The sequence below is a fragment of the Engraulis encrasicolus genome, chromosome 5 (genome assembly GCF_034702125.1).
Source record: "Engraulis encrasicolus isolate BLACKSEA-1 chromosome 5, IST_EnEncr_1.0, whole genome shotgun sequence".
Lineage (NCBI taxonomy): Eukaryota > Metazoa > Chordata > Actinopteri > Clupeiformes > Engraulidae > Engraulis > Engraulis encrasicolus.
Window position 1 is genome coordinate 11104850 of NC_085861.1, and position 19725 is coordinate 11124574.

General features: G+C 42.0%; 1 protein-coding gene across 4 annotated transcripts in view; it reads left to right on the forward strand.

Annotated features, from left to right (window-relative positions):
* The first annotated feature begins 1060 nt into the window (after positions 1 to 1060).
* bnipl (BCL2 interacting protein like) overlaps positions 1061 to 19725 on the forward strand; it is a 26577-nt gene continuing 7912 nt past the window's right edge. The window contains exons 1-8 of one of the 4 annotated variants that reach the window (XM_063198699.1): positions 8475 to 9224; positions 9316 to 9416; positions 12195 to 12266; positions 13204 to 13277; positions 15412 to 15663; positions 16857 to 17042; positions 18456 to 18558; positions 19161 to 19292. In XM_063198699.1, coding sequence (XP_063054769.1) covers positions 12226 to 12266; positions 13204 to 13277; positions 15412 to 15663; positions 16857 to 17042; positions 18456 to 18558; positions 19161 to 19292 — 788 coding nt within the window. In that variant the 5' untranslated portion in view covers positions 8475 to 9224; positions 9316 to 9416; positions 12195 to 12225. The other 3 variants (XM_063198698.1, XM_063198700.1, XM_063198701.1) reach the window with 3 other exon arrangements.

Genomic DNA, 19725 nt, shown 5'->3' on the forward strand with positions numbered 1-19725 from the left:
AAAATTAAGCAAAATTATCAGAAACAACATATATGGAGCTCGTGGCACAACTCAAAGGGGATCGAAATACCATTTTAATACCACCATTGGATTACATGCTACGATTTTCGGCTAAAAACGCCGTTGAGGTCCCATGAAATCGGGGGAAGTGACTTAATTTTCAAGCTCTATGGGCAGTATATCTGATGCAACATTGCCATTCACACTTGACATGCATTATCCAAAGAAAACGTCAGTATGTGATTTGATAATCTTTCAAAGAAAATGAATGTGTTTAACAGGGCAAACTTAATTTGATGGTAACGTAAATTTAAACTGAAATTTCTTCATTTAAAAGTGATTTTTCATAGATGTCATTTGTATATCAAATGCTCAATCAAGGACTCCTATACATATGCATTTTATGGCATCTTGCATTTTCAACTTAATCAGCAATCAGACAATATTGAATTGACAATACTTCCTGAAACAAACAAAATGTCAATTGTCACGTGACAAGTGTTGTTCAATTATACGGTACCTTTGACCAAAATATACATACAGCTGTCTATTTATCGTAAATTGTAACCACACTAACAGATTTATAGGACAATCAGAAAACATACCACATGTCAGACTTGTTTGTTGTTACCTCATTTCAGAAGTTGTGGAAAAATGTATTGTTCTCTTGACTGAATGTTTTGTTCATCCAAATGTGCTCAGTTGCTTAATCTTGAAGTATTCAATAAATTTCAACCCAAAGGGTTGATTTGTAATTATCTATTGTATGGTTTAATATTATTGTCTTGTACTATACATGCAGTGTCATAGATGGACAGATCTTCCTAAAATAGAAGATATGTAGCTTGCATGATTCTGAAAACTCTGGAGTTTAGGACCATGGGGAGATGTTCTGCACGTCTCTCTCTCTCTCTCTCTCTCTCTCTCTCTCTCTCTCTCTCTCTCTCTCTCTCTCTCTCTCTCTCTCTCTCTCTCTCTCTCTCTCTCTCTCTCATGGTAGGATGGCTCTGGATGGGTAAGTCTGAAAGTTGCCCAGGTGAGTGCGGCACTAGTGGGAGGGGAGGAGAGGGAGGTCCCCTTGAGGCTTCATTACAATGCAGTCAAACCAGTAGTGACAGTGTTCAGTGTAAAGTTCTTTTGATAGAATCTTATACTTTAAAGCCTCTATCTCTCTCTTTCTCAGTCACAAGCACACACACACACACACCCAGCTGTAACTGACTTCCTCTCAATAGGAACGAGAGATCGGGCGTCAGGCAGCCCTCTTCACTTGATGACACAGGAGTTGCTGCTGACTGCCTCTGTCTGTATCCATCAAATGCTGTAGGAACGGGACCGCACACAATTGCCATGGGAACATACTCGGATCAGCAGGACCAGTACATGCTGAATGGGTAAGTCTTGGATGTTGTTCGCCGTGTCAACTCACTCACCTCCGACATGTCAGTTGCAGTTTTAGGTGGTTTAGTCATTCGGTTGTGGCGCTTAACATCTAACAGTGTCTAGTTTCTGTGCATGGATGAAACCAAAAGGGTCAATGCAACAGTGTATTTGTGATGAATGGAATTGGCAAGAAGACGAGACACTGAATAGTGTTTGCATACTGTACGTAGTGGTTGGAGACTTCAGAAGTGTGTGTGTGTGTGTGTGTGTGCGCATGCGCATGCGTGTGTGTGTGTGTGTGTTGGGTCAACCAGACTGGAGGAAGTGTGAAATCACAACCTCGTGTTGTGTAACTGGAGGCAGAGGTTTCATCCCAAAACTAGGAAGTTCCAACTTTGCCGCTGTGCTGGGCGGTCAGCAGGCTTGCTGTGGATGTGGACAGCTTTTACGCAAGATGTGTGAAATAACAACAGTATCCTGTCAGAAGAGAGAGGGGGGCGGCTGCACCAAGGATTTACTGGGTTCTAACAAGATCCATGTATTTTCACCTTTTGCTGCCAACATCTCCTCCTCATCACTCAAAACCAATGTCTAAGCTTTTGAAGGAAGCTGACTTTTTATTAAAACAGTCTTCCAGTGGACATTGTTTTGTCACACTGATTTCAGAGGCTGATTGTGTGAGCTGCTTAAAGGGGTATGCCACTATTTTATGCTACACGGATCCATTGACTTTCACTAGCTTAGCGACATGCCCCCTTTTTTAACTTGTCTTAAAGCAAGACAACGGCTTACATGAAAAATAAGACACTTTACCACCTTTATAAACCCAAGCCAACGATTTAACTGTATTAAGCCCCAAAATAGTGGCATACCCCTTTAAATGGATCCGAGGGCCTAGTGCTGCCATTAGTGTAATGACTGGTTAGCCTGCACTGCCCTGCGCTTCGCTGTGCTGGGCTGGGCTGAGTGGCAGCTTAAGTGCTCTACACTCATTACTGGGGGGTTCTGCTTCTGGACTTTTAGGCACTGTTCAACTGAGATGCCATCAATGAAAGGATATGTTATGGACAGGCAACATAGTGTTTCTCTGCTACATGGACTGCCATTAGGTCACAATGTTTTTCTGCTATCTGTTTGTTGTTTTGGGTTTAGCACAAAGGACTTAACAGCAGAGGGCATCTACAGTGTTATCTGAGTAAGTGCTGGTATGAGGATATTTTAAAGGACATATAAAGTTTTGTTTTAATGCAGTGTTAATTCAACACTTAGAGATTCTAATTATGTGTTCAATATCGATGTTCAATATGTGTTCAATGAACACTGTATTTTTTTTTTACTGTGTACCGGCACTTTGAAACATTTTTACACGTTTACTTTGGGTCCTATAAAGGTGTAAAACTCCTTGCTGATACTGAAACGCGTCTTTACACGTCAAGCTACTGTCCTGTTTAATCCAACAGATGAAGCAGGTGTTTGTCTTTGAAATCACTTTCTGACTGTGTAGTCATAGTGTGTCATCATCAACATTGCCCAACAGAGACATACCCATTTCTTCCACCTTAGCGCCTGTGTATTTCCATTGCTTGTTGTTGTTTTGGTTTTTTTTGGGTGGGGGGGCATAGAGAGGCCATAATATGCAGGCTCTGTTAAAAACTCATCTACAAGTAGAGCATTAGTGGAGTGGAGTGGACTGTTTATGAATGTAATGTTATAGAAGTGTTATAACTAAACCTCAAACGTTGCATTACATTACACTTAGCTGACACTTTAACTGCGAACAAACTTTCAGTTATTTAGTTTCAGGGTTTTGGTTACAGTCTCTTCAGCAATGTGAGGTTCGATGTCTTGCCTAAGTTCACTTGAGCCGTGGATGCACCACCGCCCTAACCTCAGGTGCCCCTTACATTAACTACAGTCAGCGCACACACCTGTTCAGGATGAATGCATCCAAAAACTTGCATGATCCTAGTCCATCTCCTTCAGCAGACTTTAAATGGAACGGACTAATTTATGTTAGTAATTTACATTCTGAGAAAGTAATACGCCGTCAGTGGGGATATGGCTGGTTTTAACATGGTTGATGCAAAACTAAACGTGTCCTGGGTAATTACACTCACTCACTCACACACGCAGGCATGCACACACACACACACACACACACACACACACACACACACACACACTCTCTCTCTCTCACTCACTCACTCACTCTCTCTCTCTCTCTCTCTCTCTCTCTTTCTCTCTCACTCACTCACTCACTCACTCACTCACTCACTCACTCACTCACTCTCTCTCTCTCTCTCTCTCTCTCTCTCTCTCTCTCTCTCTCTCTCTCTCTCTCTGTTTCTGTAAAGTAGGGATGTTTCGTAACCTATTCTCTTTTTCCTTTTTACCTACTAAAATGATCAAATTACAGTTATTGAACAGTTTACCAAGGTAGAATCCATGGCAATGAACATGATAAAATGCATAATTGTTAAACAAATCTATTATTCACCCGTTTACGGACAGATGTTTCTTGAGGTTACGAAACATCCCTATTTGACTAACTTTCCCATTTTAAGAGAGAATAAAGATGTTATTTCAGTTTTGAAGGGATATCCCTTTATATTTGTTATCCCCTCTCATTCTCCTTAATTATCTTTAAGATTTAAGAAGGTCATACATTTTGTCAGGGAAAAAATGTCAGGTGGGTATATCAGATTCACTCTGTCTAATGCGCTTTTGAAGATCCAGGATGAGAGAACCATATTTTCCCCCCAGAACATGCCAGGTGCCTGAGATTTTGTGGGAATTTTTTTTGGCATGTAAAGATGAGGTACAATGAGTTTCATCAAATTTCAGTTGTTACTTTAGGAGATACAACAGTTTGATCTATTTGACTTGGAGGTTACAAACATCCCTATCCGCTTGTAAAAAAGGTTACAACATCCCTATTCATATCCTTATCCACATTTGCTGAATATAAGGACTTAGAGAGTAGGGAGCAAAAATATATTTACAGGATGTCATAAACACATCGGAAGGTACTGAAAACAGTCTCTATGTTAACCCTCCAGCGACTGGTCTGTTTTTGTGGCCTGTTTTGCTAATCTGACCGAGCGGGGTCATTTATGACCGAAGGAGTTAATGTAGAAATACCACTATATAAATTCATTTTTGGGGTTCATTAAAATGTATTTACATCTTGCACATACTTGTCCCTCATCTAAATGAAAAAAAATTGAATTTGAACATTTTATTGTTTTGCTAAAAATTAGTCAAACTTATAGTATATTGCTAAATATGATGTATGCCCTCATTTGCATATGTTAACATCAAAATACAAAAAACATCCAATACATTTCTTTCTTCTCTCAACATCAGTAATCAACTGAGAAAGTTTCATGGTGATATCTATCATTTATTTTTTTGCCTATTCACCTGCAGTAGTACCTTAAAGGCCAACTTCCATTAACACACAGTTTTACGCACTCCTTTTGAAAATCGGACAGTCACCCCAAGTTAAACTCACAGGCAAGGTTCTCATAGCGGTGCGTCACCTCACCTGACTGTATTTCCCGGTGTTTCCCAATTAATATTAACAATGCAGAGAAACGAGCGAATCACGAAAACCTTTCTTTATTGTGTCACATCGGAAGAAGGCGTTGCCCAAAAAGGTTCATCTGAGCAGCTGAATTCATGGTCAATGTATTTTAGGGTGTAACTTGGGGATACCTGTGCCAAAGTAGCTCAACCCGTACCTTTTCTGAAAGATCTTGAAGTGTAGATGTCATTTAATGCATGCAAAGCCATGTCCAACTAGACTACAGGTCAAATATCTGACCTAAACTGTAGTAACTAAGCGTTGCATACTGAGAAGCTGAATTCATGGTCAATGTGTTTTAGGGTGTAACTTGGGGATGCCTGTTCCAAACAACCTCAAACCATACATTTTCTTAAAGCTCTTGAAGTGTAGATGTCATGTAATGCATGCAAAGTCATGTCCATCTAAACTACAGGTCAAATATGTCACCTAACATGTAGTAACTGAGCGTTGCATACTGAGCAGCTGAATTCAAGGTCAATGTATTTTAGGGTGTAACTTAGGGATGCCTGTTCCAAACCACCTCAAACCATACATTTTCTTAAAGCTCTTGAAGTGTAGATGTCATTTAATGCATGCAAAGCCATGTCCAACTAGACTACAGGTCAAATATCTGACCTAACATGTAGTAACTGAGCGTCGCATACTGAGCAGCTGAATTCATGGTCAATGTGTTTTAGGGTGTAACTTGGGGATACCTGTGCCAAGGTACCACAAACCATACATTTCCTGAAAGCTCTCTTAGTGTAGATGTCATTTCATATATGGAAAGCCATATCCAACTAGACTACAGTTCAAATATCTGACCTAACATGTAGTAACTGAGCGTCGCATACTGAGCAGCTACTGTAAATTCAGGCTCAGTGTATTTTCGGGTGTAACTCAAGGATACCTGTTCCAAACAACCTCAAACCATATATTTTCTTAAAGATCTTGAAGTGTAGATGTCATTCCATGCATGCAAAGCCATTTCTAACTAGCCTACTGGTCAAAGATCTGACCTAACATGTAGTAACTGAGCGCTGCATACTTAGCAGCTAAACTTGCGGTCAGTGTATTTTAGAGTGTAATTCATTGATACCTTAACAAAAGTACCTCAAATGATACATTTCCTGAAAGCTCTTGATATGTAGATGCCATTTCTTGCATGCAAAAACATGTTCCACTAGCCTACTGGTCAAAGATCTGACATCGCATGTTGTAACCCGGTGTTGAATACTGAGCAGCTGAACATGTGGTCAGTGTATTTTAGGGTGTAACTCAGTGATACTTAAACCAAAGTACGTCAAACCATACATTTTCTGAAACGTCTTCATATGATGATGTCATTTCATGCATGCAATGCAATGTCTCTCTAGCCTACTGGTCTAAGATCTAAACTCACACGTGATAACCAGGCGTCAAATACTGAGCAGCTCAGGGTCAGGGTATTATAGGGTGTAACTCTGGGATACCTGTTCCAAAGTATCTCACATCATACATTTCCTGAAAGTCCTTGATGTGTAGTTGTCATTTCATGCATGCAAAGCCATGTCCCAATGGCCTACTGGTGAAAGACCTGACCTCACATGTGGTAACCGGGTGTCAAATGATGAGCAACTGAACTCAAGGACGGTGTATTTACAGGGCTAACTCTGTGATACCTTTGCCAAATATCCTCAAACCACACATTTACTGAAAGCTCTTGATGTTGTAAAAGTATGAATCTGTTACCCCACCCTAATCCCAGTCAAATTGGGCCAGGAGTGGTTCATTCAGCACAGACGCATTATTATCTTAAAACACAGAAATGACAAATGGCATGATAGAGATGAGGAGATGCAATTAAATGAATGAATATTATATGACATGATAAGGCAACATTACATTTAACTCAAGGCTACTGTCCGTTCAGGACAAAGAGAGAGAGAGAGCGGGAGAGAGAGAAACTGAAAGAGACACACACGTCTTGTGCATGGGAGGAAGAACTCAATGAGGGGTTCATTGTCATAGGCTTATATACTGTTGGAGAGGTGGCCTTTGTCTTCGAGGGATTTAATGTATGTTAAGCTATATCCCACCCTTGTACATGTTGAGTATATTACACTATATAAGCTATCCAGGGGGTAACCTAAGGATTACACAAATGCACAGCCAATATATTTGAGGGAGTACCTCATGTATGCCTATCTCACATATGTGGCACAATATTAGCTGTGTATATGTCTTCAAAATAGGCCTAGGCCTACAAAGAGATATATCTCTTAAGTCTGTTACACTATACATGGGTTCTGAATGTTTGTTAACATGACGTTATGATGAGTGGCAAGATACTTGCGCTATACAAACACGTGCGCTATATTTTTGACCGACAGCGGTTTGCAACAATCAGAGGTTGAGCTGTGCGCAGAAAGTTTCACACAGTCAGATTATAAACAAAATTTGGAAACCATGTAAACCTGGATGAAAAAAATAGTCACACCGAGTTATGATGTATTCCTGTTTTGGTGACTAACCACTCTAAACATAAAATGTACTGTTAAAAATATCTCTTAATATTTCTATTTAGGGTAAAATTATACTCATGATTTCTAAAATTCATGAAAAAATATTTCTGAAAATATAAATAAGTCCATTTCAGAGCTTTTTAATATAGTTTATGCATAGCTGGTTAGAAATGTGACTTGGGTTGCAACATCTCTTTGAAGTTACAAAACATCCCTATTCATGTCACACCATCCCTTTTCAGGTCACAATGCATATGTTTTACATTTAATATAATGGCAGGTTACAAAACATCCCTATGAGGTTACAAAACATCCCTATGAGGTTACAAAACATCCCTATGCGAAAGTCACTAGGGATGTTTTGTAACCCGAGGTTACGAAACATCCCTATTTCAGGTTACGAAACATCCCTTACAGAAAGCTCTCTCTCTCTCTCTCTCTCTCTCTCTCTCTCTCTCTCTCTCCTGGGTGTAGCCACAACACAATGTGATGTGTTACAGCCCTGTGTCATATTCACTCTGCATTGAGAGGAATGTATTGTCTGTCAAAGGTCACATGGGAAAGAACAAAACCAGTAGACACCTGGCACGTCATACATCAATGTGCTTGACTTGGTGCTAGTACCTTTGTTAATCTTGAAGGAAATTAAAATTGTCAAATATTTGTGTCTTTGTGAACATTTCTTTGAAGTTGAACACACTGGTGTTTGTTTAGGTTCAGCTTGATGTCAGAGAATGTGATTGGTTGGTCCTAGTGCTTCCTGGACCATCAGATGAGTACAAGCAAGTAGGGAAATGGCCAGCAGGCTATTTTCAAGTAGACCAACCCAAACCAGAAATTCAGGTCTTCACAGCCACGTGGCATGCTGAGTGATGGGCACAGTTTAATAATAATGTAGTAATAACAAACATGTCTTAATTATGACATAATACAAGTTAATATTTATTGCTTAACTAAAAAAAGAGAAAAATAATAAAATAAATTAAGAAACATCAAAATGTAACAAGACACATAGATTGTTTATCACAGTTATACTCAATTGAACATATCAGAATTAGTTACTTTAGGCATCATCATTATTTAATTTTGTGCAGAAAACACCTCTTTGGGCCGCCAAATAGATTGAGTTGTAGGCTAGAATAGAGGTAGGCTATACGGTCTCAGTGCACTCTCATTCGTTCTACCATTGGGCTTACAAAACACATTTAGGCCCTAGTTGTTGGTCTCTTCTGTCAACTAATTTTCCCACTTCTATGCGGAAGCGCTTCGATCTTCCAACTCTATGGCAGTGATGCTGTTTCATGCTTGTAGCTCCAAGGGTAGATTTCTACATTTTATAAATGAAGCTGTTCGCCTGACCAAACGCATGACGTGGGTTGCGCTTTGGTTCACCCACCGTTGCGCGTTAAACGAGTTCCACTCGATCTGTGAGATAGGGCTCTAATGCTTTTAACACACTGCTACGGCTGGAATTTTGTAACCCACCCTTCATATCTGACAGTGTAGAAACCACCTCACCGCACAGGTGCAGCAACTTTGTCATCAGGTGTACAGTGCGCTGATTGGTTGAATCAGCGCTCTGTTTGCGATGTGGGTTTCTCTTCTCACCTGAATGTCGCGCACACAGAAGGTTCCAAGATTTCCTATTTAAAACTGGGTGTGTGGATTATGTAACAAAATCAGACACTGTTTGTGAGATTAACGTCAAATGTTTGAGGAATAATCATCTTTGCTTCCGACGTAATCTGAGCTCCTCACAGGGGGAGACGGTGAGTTGCACTTGACTTGTTTTTATTTCCACATATTTACGCAATGAAATCGTGTCGTGAATACGATGTCGTTTGACGTTTTGTTTGGTAGAAATGTCCTCTTCTTTAGGCTGGTTCAACTCGTGGACCTGAACAGTCAACCATCTTGCCTCATCAGGAAAACGTTGAAGATAGTAAATAGCACAGTCTCTGGTGAGCTGCCTACAGTGTTAACCAGAAGGTCATTCATTTTGTGTCAAGTTGTGTTTACATTGTGCACATGAAACGGTGTGTGTGTGTTTTTTGTTTTTGTTTTTTTTTTTGGGGGGGGGGGTGTCGGGGTTTTAAGTTAGACAATGACATTGGTATCAACAATTTTGTTGTCTGGCATGATGTTGCTGAGTGTAGACTACAGCAACATCTATAGTACTTTTTCAGTGGTTTGCATACCTGTCTGTAAAGGGGAAGTGAGACCACCATACTGTTTTGCTTCCCATGTGCTGGTGTGAACAGTGTGTGCTGTTTTTGGTGCTGGAGAATGAAGATTGTCAGTACAGAATAGACTTGGTGGTTTCCTTGATTCAAAAAGGCTGGCTGGCCCAACTTGCCTGCTTCACTTACCAGTTGCTTTTATTTCAGAGCAATCTGCTAGTCTTCTGTATGCTTCAGAGGCTGTGGAGACTCTGTGACTGGTGGAGGCAGAGTTTGCCAATGACAGCCAGAGGACAGAAGGCACTTGTGGCCCCCACCAATGTGTTGTTTGCAGCCCTCTCTGTCCTCTCTCTCTCTCTCTCTCTCTCTCTCTCTCTCTCTCTCTCTCTCTCTCTCTCTCTCTCTCTCTCTCTCTCTCTCTCTCTCTCTCTCTCTCTCCCCATCGGCCTGGAGTATAGGCTACTGGTGCACCTGCTGGTGTGAACTGAAGCAGAACCAGGAAACGAGGCATTTACCTGTAAGCTTATGTACAATACACAGAGGCATTCACCTGTAAGCAAATGTACAGTACCCTGAGGCATTCACCTGTATGTACTGTACCGTACATAGGGAAGCTGTTGTAGTATGGCTGATAATATGTAACGTAATGACTCTTTGGTGGTGTACTCAGATTTTTCTGACATCACTCTTGTCTTTTTGCACCCTGTTCCTTTTCATCCCTGTATTTTTCTGTCGGTTGATGCGGTTTTGGATTATTGCGGGGCATTGTCATATGTTTTGTGTAAGGACAAGAAGATCTTGGCAGGCTCCTATCGTGACAAAGGTCTGCCATTGGAATCATGGCTGCTGGTGAAAGCCCAACTGGGAAAGTCCAACTCCCAATGTCATTGTGACACAGCACACAAGTGAACACTGCACACGACGGTACCATGCTCAGAGTACCTCAGTCATGGAGGAGGATGGAGGAGAGCACTGGTTAATAACTCTCCCCACCAACCTGGCGGGTCAGGAGTCGATCCGGCAACCTTTGGGCTACAAGTATGATGCCCTAACCCGCTTGCACATGACTGCCCAGACAGAACCAACCTGGTATTGTAGTGTCTACTGGTGCAGTAGAGGCTTGGATGGTAGAGGCGCCTGATCAGCAACCAGAAGGTTGCAGGTTTGTTCCCCGCTCTGCCTGACCCCATCAATGTGTCCTTGAGCAAGATACTAAACCCCAAATTGCTCCTGGTGGCATTGTGGTACCCTGCGTGGCAAACAATGTCACTGGTATGTGAGTGTGAATGGGTGAATGTGAGCAATGCATACAACGTAAAGCACTTTGAGTGTTCATAGGAGTGGGAAGGGGCTATATAAATGCAGTCCATTTACCATTTACAGGGCTGATGTTGACGTGCCTACAGGGTGGCATAGTAGACAGAATGAAGCTGGTGTGGTGTGGACGACATGTCTGTCTGCTGATCCTGATTATTCAGAAGCCAAATTTCTCAGTAATGAGAACTGCGGAGTGGTTTCGGTTGCATTGTGCTGACACATTAACCTCAATTAGCGCCTCTTCCCTTTCCTCTCTGCAACGACCAGACTCCTCAAACGGCTAATCAGGAGGCTGCATGGTCCTTCAGACAGCCAAGCATGTGTGCGTGTGCGTGTGTGCGTACGTGGGTTCCTCCTTGTGACCCTGTTGCAGAGATGAGGGGAGGGACTGTGGGTTGCCACCTATGGTGCCCACAGGCCTCTCTCTAGGTCGTCCTCAGACGAGCCTTCTATCGTTGCTTCCAATCATCCCGAATCTCCATACATCTTTTTAATTCACTGGTACTCTGGGTTCCTGCGTCCTTCTTAAGTATGTCCACATAAGTTAGTGTGGGACGTCCTCTCGACCGGTACCCATGCGACGGTTCCCACAGCACCAGTTTGCTGGCTGGCAGTTCTTGGTGCCTTTGGCAGTGTCCTGCAAGTCTCATTCTCCTTACAGCAATTTTCTCGCTCACCCTTGGTATTCCCTCGTACAAGATTTTGTTGGTTACATGGGCACTATCGCTGATGTTAAGCACTGCACGCAGCATCCTGGTGTAGCACCCATCAAGGCCTGGTGAATCACTTTTTAATCAATAAGCATTTTACACCATGGACAATAGCAAGATACCAAGGGGTGAACCTGAGCTCTGCCCCTGATATAGCCAAAACACTGCACCTGTTGTGAGCCTGTTTGTTTATGCCTCCTGTTTGTTGTGTGTCCTGATGTGCTTTGTTTGTTGTTGTGTCTCCTGAGGTGCTTTGTTTGTATTGCCTGATGTGTTAATTGGTTCTCCTGATGTGATGTGCTTGTTCTGTGTCCTGATAGGGTGTTTATTTGTTGTGTCTGCTGATGTGATTTGTCTGTTTGTTTGTGGTGTCTCCTGAAGTGCGCCTTTTTGTTGTTGTGTCTGCTAATGTGATGTTTGTGTCTGCTAATGTGATGTTTGTGTCTGCTGATTTGTTTGTGTGTTTGTTGTGTCTGCTGATGTGTTTGTTTATTTGTTTGTTTGTTTGTTTGTTTGTTTATCTGTCCTGCAGGAGCACCAGGCCGCTGCCTCACATCCCAGACATGGAGCTGCGGGAGGAGTGGCAGGATGAGGAGTTCCCCAGGTACACACATGCGTACACACACACACACACACACACACACACACACACACACACACACACACACACACACACACACACACACACACACACACACACACACACACACACACACACACACACACACACGTACACCTTTGCTGCTCAGAATTGTCATTGCCATTGTTTAGCACAGGAAAAGATATTTTAGCTAATTTTGGTGTTGTTCAGGTAGTTGAGTTTTAAGAGCAAGGATCAACAACTCAGGATTCAGTAAAATGTGGCCTTTGTCTTGTGCTTTTCCATTTAAAACTAAACTGGAAACTGTGAATCCAGTGAAGCCCAGCTTTTAGTTCTTTAAATAATCTCATACAGTTCCTTTTCTTGATTATGTATCATGTTTACTCATGAGATATGACGGATTCAGTGACTGAGTAAGTCATATTTCCCATTGGGACTCATTCCCCATAGCAACCCCACACCTCATCTAGGGAGTATTCCAATAACTTGGCTAAGTAGTAGACGAGGTGAAATTAAATTTGAGGTAGTGGTAAATCATCTAATAGAAGAGCCTGGATGCCTCATTTTCTTGGCTAAATGACACATGTCGACTGTCTATTATCATGTTTACCATTTCCTGTGTGTTTATTTAGCCAGGTCTATCAGTTAACTGTTTATTTTAGCGTTACATCTATTAGCACTAATATATACAACATTAATGCCTGTGTACGTAACTTGTAAGTTGTTAAACATTTATTCGCAAATGTCTTGTTCATGAACAGTTAGGGATTTATTACCAATATAACCTAGTAAGGACCTAGTAGACCTAGATTTCTAACGCTAAAATAAAGTGTTATCACTTAACCTTGTTCTTGGAATAGTAGCCTACCCTGGCTGGCAGCCTGGTATAGATTATGATCGTGTGTGTCGGTGTCTGTTTCTGTTGTCATGTCACCCACAGGCCACTCCCTGAGAACACACAGAACGAGGATGAGGATGAGCTGGAGAGTCCTGTTGCCAATGGAAACCGGCCGGGTAAGCGCAGGGATTTGTGGGAAAGGTGGGCACGGCTGTCTGGGAACTTGTTCTGGGTGCTTCACCACGAGTCGGCACACGTACTGTAGGGTGACTCAGATAACACTATGTGCTAGTTGTCATCCTCTGAGGTCTGAGTTGTTTTGTTATCATCATAAGATGGCAACCACCATTTTCTTTTTTTTAAAGATTTTTTTTTTTTGGTCTTTTCGACTTTATTGATGATAGGAAAGTAGGAGAGGTAGACAGCAAGTGAATGCGGAGAGAAAGTTGGGGAACTTGTCCTGGGTGCCTTCATGAGTCGATACACGTACTGTAGGGTGACTCAGTTAACACTACCTGCTCTGAGTTACATTGTTATCATCCTAACATGGCAACCATCATTTTCCACGTGCTCCAGGTTATGAGGAGGTTGACTAGCTAGGCTGTGGAGATGTGCTTTTCCGTATACATACGGCATACACAGATTTATACCATAGAATGAATGATGTAGAGCAGTAATTCTCAAAGTGTGGTCGGGAGACCACTGGTGGTTTGTGACAGAGCTCAAGTGGTCCGCGAGGGGTTAGCAGTAGGCCATGTTTGTAACATTATTACAAAGCTCATATTTTCACCACAATAAGACAGGCTTTTAACGTGAATAGGCAAGTGATCTGCATTGAAATTAGCAGTGTCAAATTAGCACCCGTCAACTGTCAGTTCAGTTGACAGGTGGCCCCTGAGCATTTTCAGGGGGACAAAGTGGTCCTTGGTCGGAAAAAATATGAGAAACACTGATCTAGAGCCCGTCAGCCATGTATATTGCATCAATGCACATTTGCCTTGTCTTGATCCGTCTATTTGCATTTTTACACACAGTTTTTAATTAGGAAAAGTTCATAATAAAACTCTTAGTCATGTATATGAGCATGTCTGGGCTTTGGCTTTTGTGTAACAGGGCTCAGGATATCTAATGATCTGCTGAGCAAACTAGTGACGAGGTTCAAATGCCATGCATGCTGACTCCTATTGTGACGGCCAGCATATCTGACATTATTACATATTGTTCAACACACAGCCATACCCTGAAATTACCCGTACTCTTAAGTCACTGAGACTTGAGAAAGTAATGTGCAGTTCCAAAAATACTTAAAGCAAAGAAGCAGATGACACCCACAAGTGAACCAACTTTGACCGAAGAGCATATGACTTGATAATAAACTCGTCTAGAGTGCATGTGATTTGGCTTGTCTGATGGTCTGACCATAGAGCATATGATTTATGAAAGGGAAAGATACAGAACATTTGATTTGAGTTGGTCTATTTAGCTGTGTTACGGCATGGGATGTATTTACTGAACACGTGCTGTACTGTATGGTTGCAGTTATGGGATTGAGGTTGCCTGATTGCATCTGTGATTAAGGATTTTGCCTTGGAGCTTTTCTGACTGACTCTGTGATGTAAGTTTGTGTCATTGAGCTTTTCTGATCGGTTCTTGGATATAGGTTTGTGTTATTTTGAACGCATCTGATTGGTTCTATGATTTGAGTTTGTTTTGATTTGAGCTTTTTTTCTCATTGGTTCTGTAGAGAGAGTAATTTGAGCTTTTTTCTCATTGGTTCTGTAGAGAGAGTAAAGAGAGTAGAGTAGTTGATTTGTCACATACAACGCCATAACCTAGATTACAGCTTGTAGTGAGTGATTGTAATGCAAGGTTATATGGTTTTGAATGTGTCTGATTGGTTCTGTAATGCAAGGTTGTGTGATTTTGAGTTTGTTTCTCTAATGTAACTGGTCTGGGGAAGGGCCGTAGTGGCCCGAAACGTCACAGGGATAAAGATGGAGTAAAAGGGAGCTCACCGGTGTGCGGTTCTTTCATTACCTTACATGGTTCTATAATTTAAGCTTGTGTGATTTGAACCCATCTGATTGGTTCTGTGATCTAAGATTGTGTGATTTTGAGTTTATCCGATTGGCCTAGTGATTTTGTGATTTCCAGCTTGTCCGATTGGCTCTGTCATGGAGGCGTATGCGATTTGAATTCCTGTGACCGTGATGGAGGCTTTTGTGATTTGAACTTGTTTGATTGGTCCTGTGATTGTGTGATGAAGGCTTGTTGTGTGATTTCATCTTCTCTGATCGTCTCTGTGGCCAGCTCCCCCCAGCAGCCTGGCTCTGTCGGGGACGGCGGTGCGTAAGAAGCGTCTGGTGGCGCCCACGCTGAGCCTGACGCTGGACCAGGCCGACTCGCTGGAGCGCAGCCTCAAGTCGGACGAGTTCTCCGCGGCCGCCCTCTCGCCCTCGCCGGACGACACCGACATGGACATCAACCTGGACGCCTTGGAAACGCCCTCAGACAGCGAGTCCTGCAACTTCCCCGGCAGCACATACGACCTGGAGTGGGAAGGTAACAAGACGGACACACAGACACACAGACACACAGACACACAGACAGACGCGAACACAGACACACAGACACACAGGCATACAGACAGACACACAGATGTGCACACAGACAGACAGACAGACACAGACGCGAACACAGGCACACAGACAGACACAGACGCGAACACAGGCACACAGACAGATACAGACGCCAACACAGACACACAGGCGAACACAGACGCGAACACAGACACACAGGCGAACACAGACAGATAGACAGAGAGACAGACAGACACACAGACACTTTTGACCTACTTGTGTAACTGTAAAGTATGCAATGATCTATGAGTCTGAGAATTATAATACTGATTAAATTGTGGTGTGCTTATCGGTTAATAATATGTTAACAAAAAATGTTTGCCTGACGGGAGGAGACCATACATTGGTCATGCTTACACTGAACTGGACATCAAAAATCACTATGCAGCAGTATTGCATTCATTCCAGTCAATCTGCAGATTAAGCAACTTTATGAGCACTCATCGGGGCCTATTTAGTTATCTCGCCACCTTCATGAAGGATGTGGGTAGATCCAGGTGAGTTTTCAACATGTTGTGTGGCATTGCATAATGTAGAAGGACTTTCATTTTAGGTAAATAAGTACAACTTCAGGTCGTGGTTGTTCAACACTAACACTAGACAGAAGACAAAGAGGGTGTAGGTCGGAGGGCTTCGATATTCTTTTCAGTGGTGCAAAGGTGCTCTTTGGTTGAATGTGACTTGGAAAGAATGTATTGATGGTATCCAAGGCACTCTTCGTCTTGTGAATTAAAGCTTTTAATTAATATGAGCTAGTTCATAGTATAACACATAAAATTGCCAACTTGTTTCTGCCTGCAGTGGCCTTCATCAGAGCTTTAAAACACTAGACTGAAAACTAGACTGAACACCCCAATAGCAGTGCCTATTTAAACTCCATTACCATAATCCCAGCTGTATAGTTTGCCCTGCCCTCCGATCAAACTTCTGAGAGACTGCCACTACCCTAACCCTGTGTTAATTGACTAGTCCTATCCATGGCTGTGTTGTTTGACTACCCTAACTGTGCCCGTGTTGATTGATTAGTCTAACTTTGTGTATGTGTGTGTGCGTATGTCCCTGCGTGTGTCCCTGCGTGTGTGTGTCCCTGTGTGCGTGTGTCTGTGTGTGTGCCAGATGACCTGCCCAGGATGGGCGTGGAGGAGGAGGGGGGTCGTGCCAGCTCTCCCGCCATGGCCAACCTGGAGCTGGACCAGGTGGACAGCCGGGGTCGGCGCTGGCGGCGCTTCTGCATCTCGGGCCAGGACTACCACGTCAACATGAGTGTGCTGGAACCCTACCTACAGGTCCTCTCCCACGGAGGTGAGCATGGACAACACTCACAACTGATTATTATTACATTACATAACATTACATTACATTCAAATAGACATATACAAATATACATTACATACATTCAAATATACATTATATACATTAATATACATTCAAAATGCATGTGTGTATGCATGTGTGTGGGTGTGTACATGTGTTTGGATGAGAGATATATTTACATAGTTTGGGTTGGGTCCATTCCTGCATGTTAATTGGGTTTTTTTTTTGCTATTGTGTTATGTTTTGTGTGAATTCTCAGACTCTGTGCCCAAAACAAATTTCTCTCTTGAAGAGACAATAAAGGCTCCTCCTATCCTATCCTGCCGTAAGAGAGTCCTTGTATTGTGCATAAGCTCTCAGTAACACAGGTGCAAGTGGGAGGCAGTAACATGGGATCAAAATTAAGAATTCAGAAAACACTGCTCACTGATTACTGTTATTTTTTTCTCATTTTATTTCTTGGAGTGGTTTGTATTTTATCGACTCATGTGATATACTAAGTAGATGTTTAGCCTGACATTTCAAATCTGGTGCTTTATTAATGTGTCACTTCATATTCACACAGTTTTAGGCCATTTTTGACAGAGGTATGCATGCTCTCCATTGACTTGCATTGATCTAAGAGCAGAGGTCTAACTAGATAAGGTGGAGGCTGCATTTTCCGTTTTCCAGTGCTGGCGAATTCTTCCTCTATGGTGTAGAATTGCTGTCGCCAGATTAGTTTAATGTTCTACCTCTATGGTGTAGAATTGCTGTGTCACCTCTAGTCTAATGTTCTACCTCTATGGTGTAGAATTGCTGTGTCACCTCTAGTCTAATGTTCTACCTCTATGGTGTAGAACTGCTGTGTCACCTCTAGTCTAATCTTCTACCTCTATGGTGTAGAACTGCTGTGTCACCTCTAGTCTAATCTTCTACCTCTATGGTGTAGAACTGCTGTGTCACCTCTAGTCTAATCTTCTACCTCTATGGTGTAGAACTGCTGTGTCACCTCTAGTCTAATCTTCTACCTCTATGCCGCATCTCGTCATCATGACGTGTCTTCATCATGACGTCTCCTCGTCATGGCTTGTTGAAACAGCACCTGATGAGAAATGGCTGCCTGTGACATACTCTACTGGATGATTCAGTGAACTTTTCCTGATTTGTCTGGAGACACCATTTTCAGTGATCATTTGTAAAAACCAGTTACAGATTTTTGTTTTGTTTCTTTTTTTTTAAAGATTTACTCACCTGAGGAAGCTTTGTTTTTTTTAACCATGAAACAGTGTTTTATTTCTCTTTCTTTGCTTGAACCATTACAGTTCACTTGCTCTGAAATATAGTGAGTGCACTACAGATTCACTCACTGTTCAAAAGCTCAACTGTGTATCTTGTGTGTTTTATTTGTTTTTTTTGTAGGCTACTATGGTGAAGGAATGACTGCCATTGTCCTGTTCTCCTCCTGCTACCTCCCTGAGAACACCATTGAGGGCTATGAATATGTAATGGATAACCTGTTCAAGTAAGATGCGTTGCGTACCATAGACAACAAATCTGCTTAAAAGGTACACTGTGCAGGAAATGGTCAAAAAAGGTACTCCAACTATGCTGCTTTTGGAAACTGGGCTGCCTATTGCCAAATTTGATCTTTACATGAAAGTTTACTAAGTAATAAACAAATATTTTCTGGTGTGGTCCAAGTACAGTCATTTTTGCAGCTAAAAATGGCTATTTTTGGAAATTCAAAATGGCGGACCATGGAGAAGATCCCCCTTTTCATGTATGAAAAATGACACTTTTCCAGTCATAATGAATACTTAGAATTTGATGGTGGTGGTCAATATTCATGAAAAAGGTAACATTAGTGAATGGGCGGCATGAATTCTGGAAAAAAATAACTAAAAATATCACACAGTGTCTCTTTAAGTGTGTATAAACATCTCTCCACATAAACTACAGAGCATATCTTCTTGATATTTCTCAAACAGTAATTGGTATCTCAGTCAGCTTGTATCTCTGCACTGACCCAAAAGAAGCCTTTACGCAACATTGTGTTATATCTGTATCATTCAGTGTAACCATGTAAATGTTGTGCTATATCATATGTGTATTCTTCCTCGACAGGTACATAGTGGGAACACTGGACCTCATGGTATCTGAGAACTACCTCATGGTGTACCTGTGTGGAATGGCCCCCAGAAACAAGATGCCTGCCATCAAATGGCTGCGGCAGTGTTACAACTCTATAGACAGGAGGTCAGTGTTACAGTCTTACAGTGTTACAACTTTTTAGACAAGAGATTAGTCTTACAGTCTTACAGTGTTACCATTCTATTGACAGGAGATTGGTGTTACAACTCTATTGGGGGTAGTGGTACAGTGTTACAACTCTATAGACAGGAGGTTAGTGTTACAGTGTCACAATTCAATTCAGGGTAGAACGGTGTTACAACTCTATTGGCAGGTTGTGTTACTATAGTGCTGCTATCAGATGATTTTGTCCTGTGCCTGGTCAAAGCTGTCGGCGTCCCTGACTGCACTAGCTAACTATACTAGCTGCACAGTACTAACTATTAGTGTGTTGTTTTATTTTTGTTGCACTCCTTGTCATAATGACCTAAGGGTTCTGTGACATTGTTGGATCCCTAATCTATGAATGACATTAGTGGAGATGGCTGAAGGGAGGGTG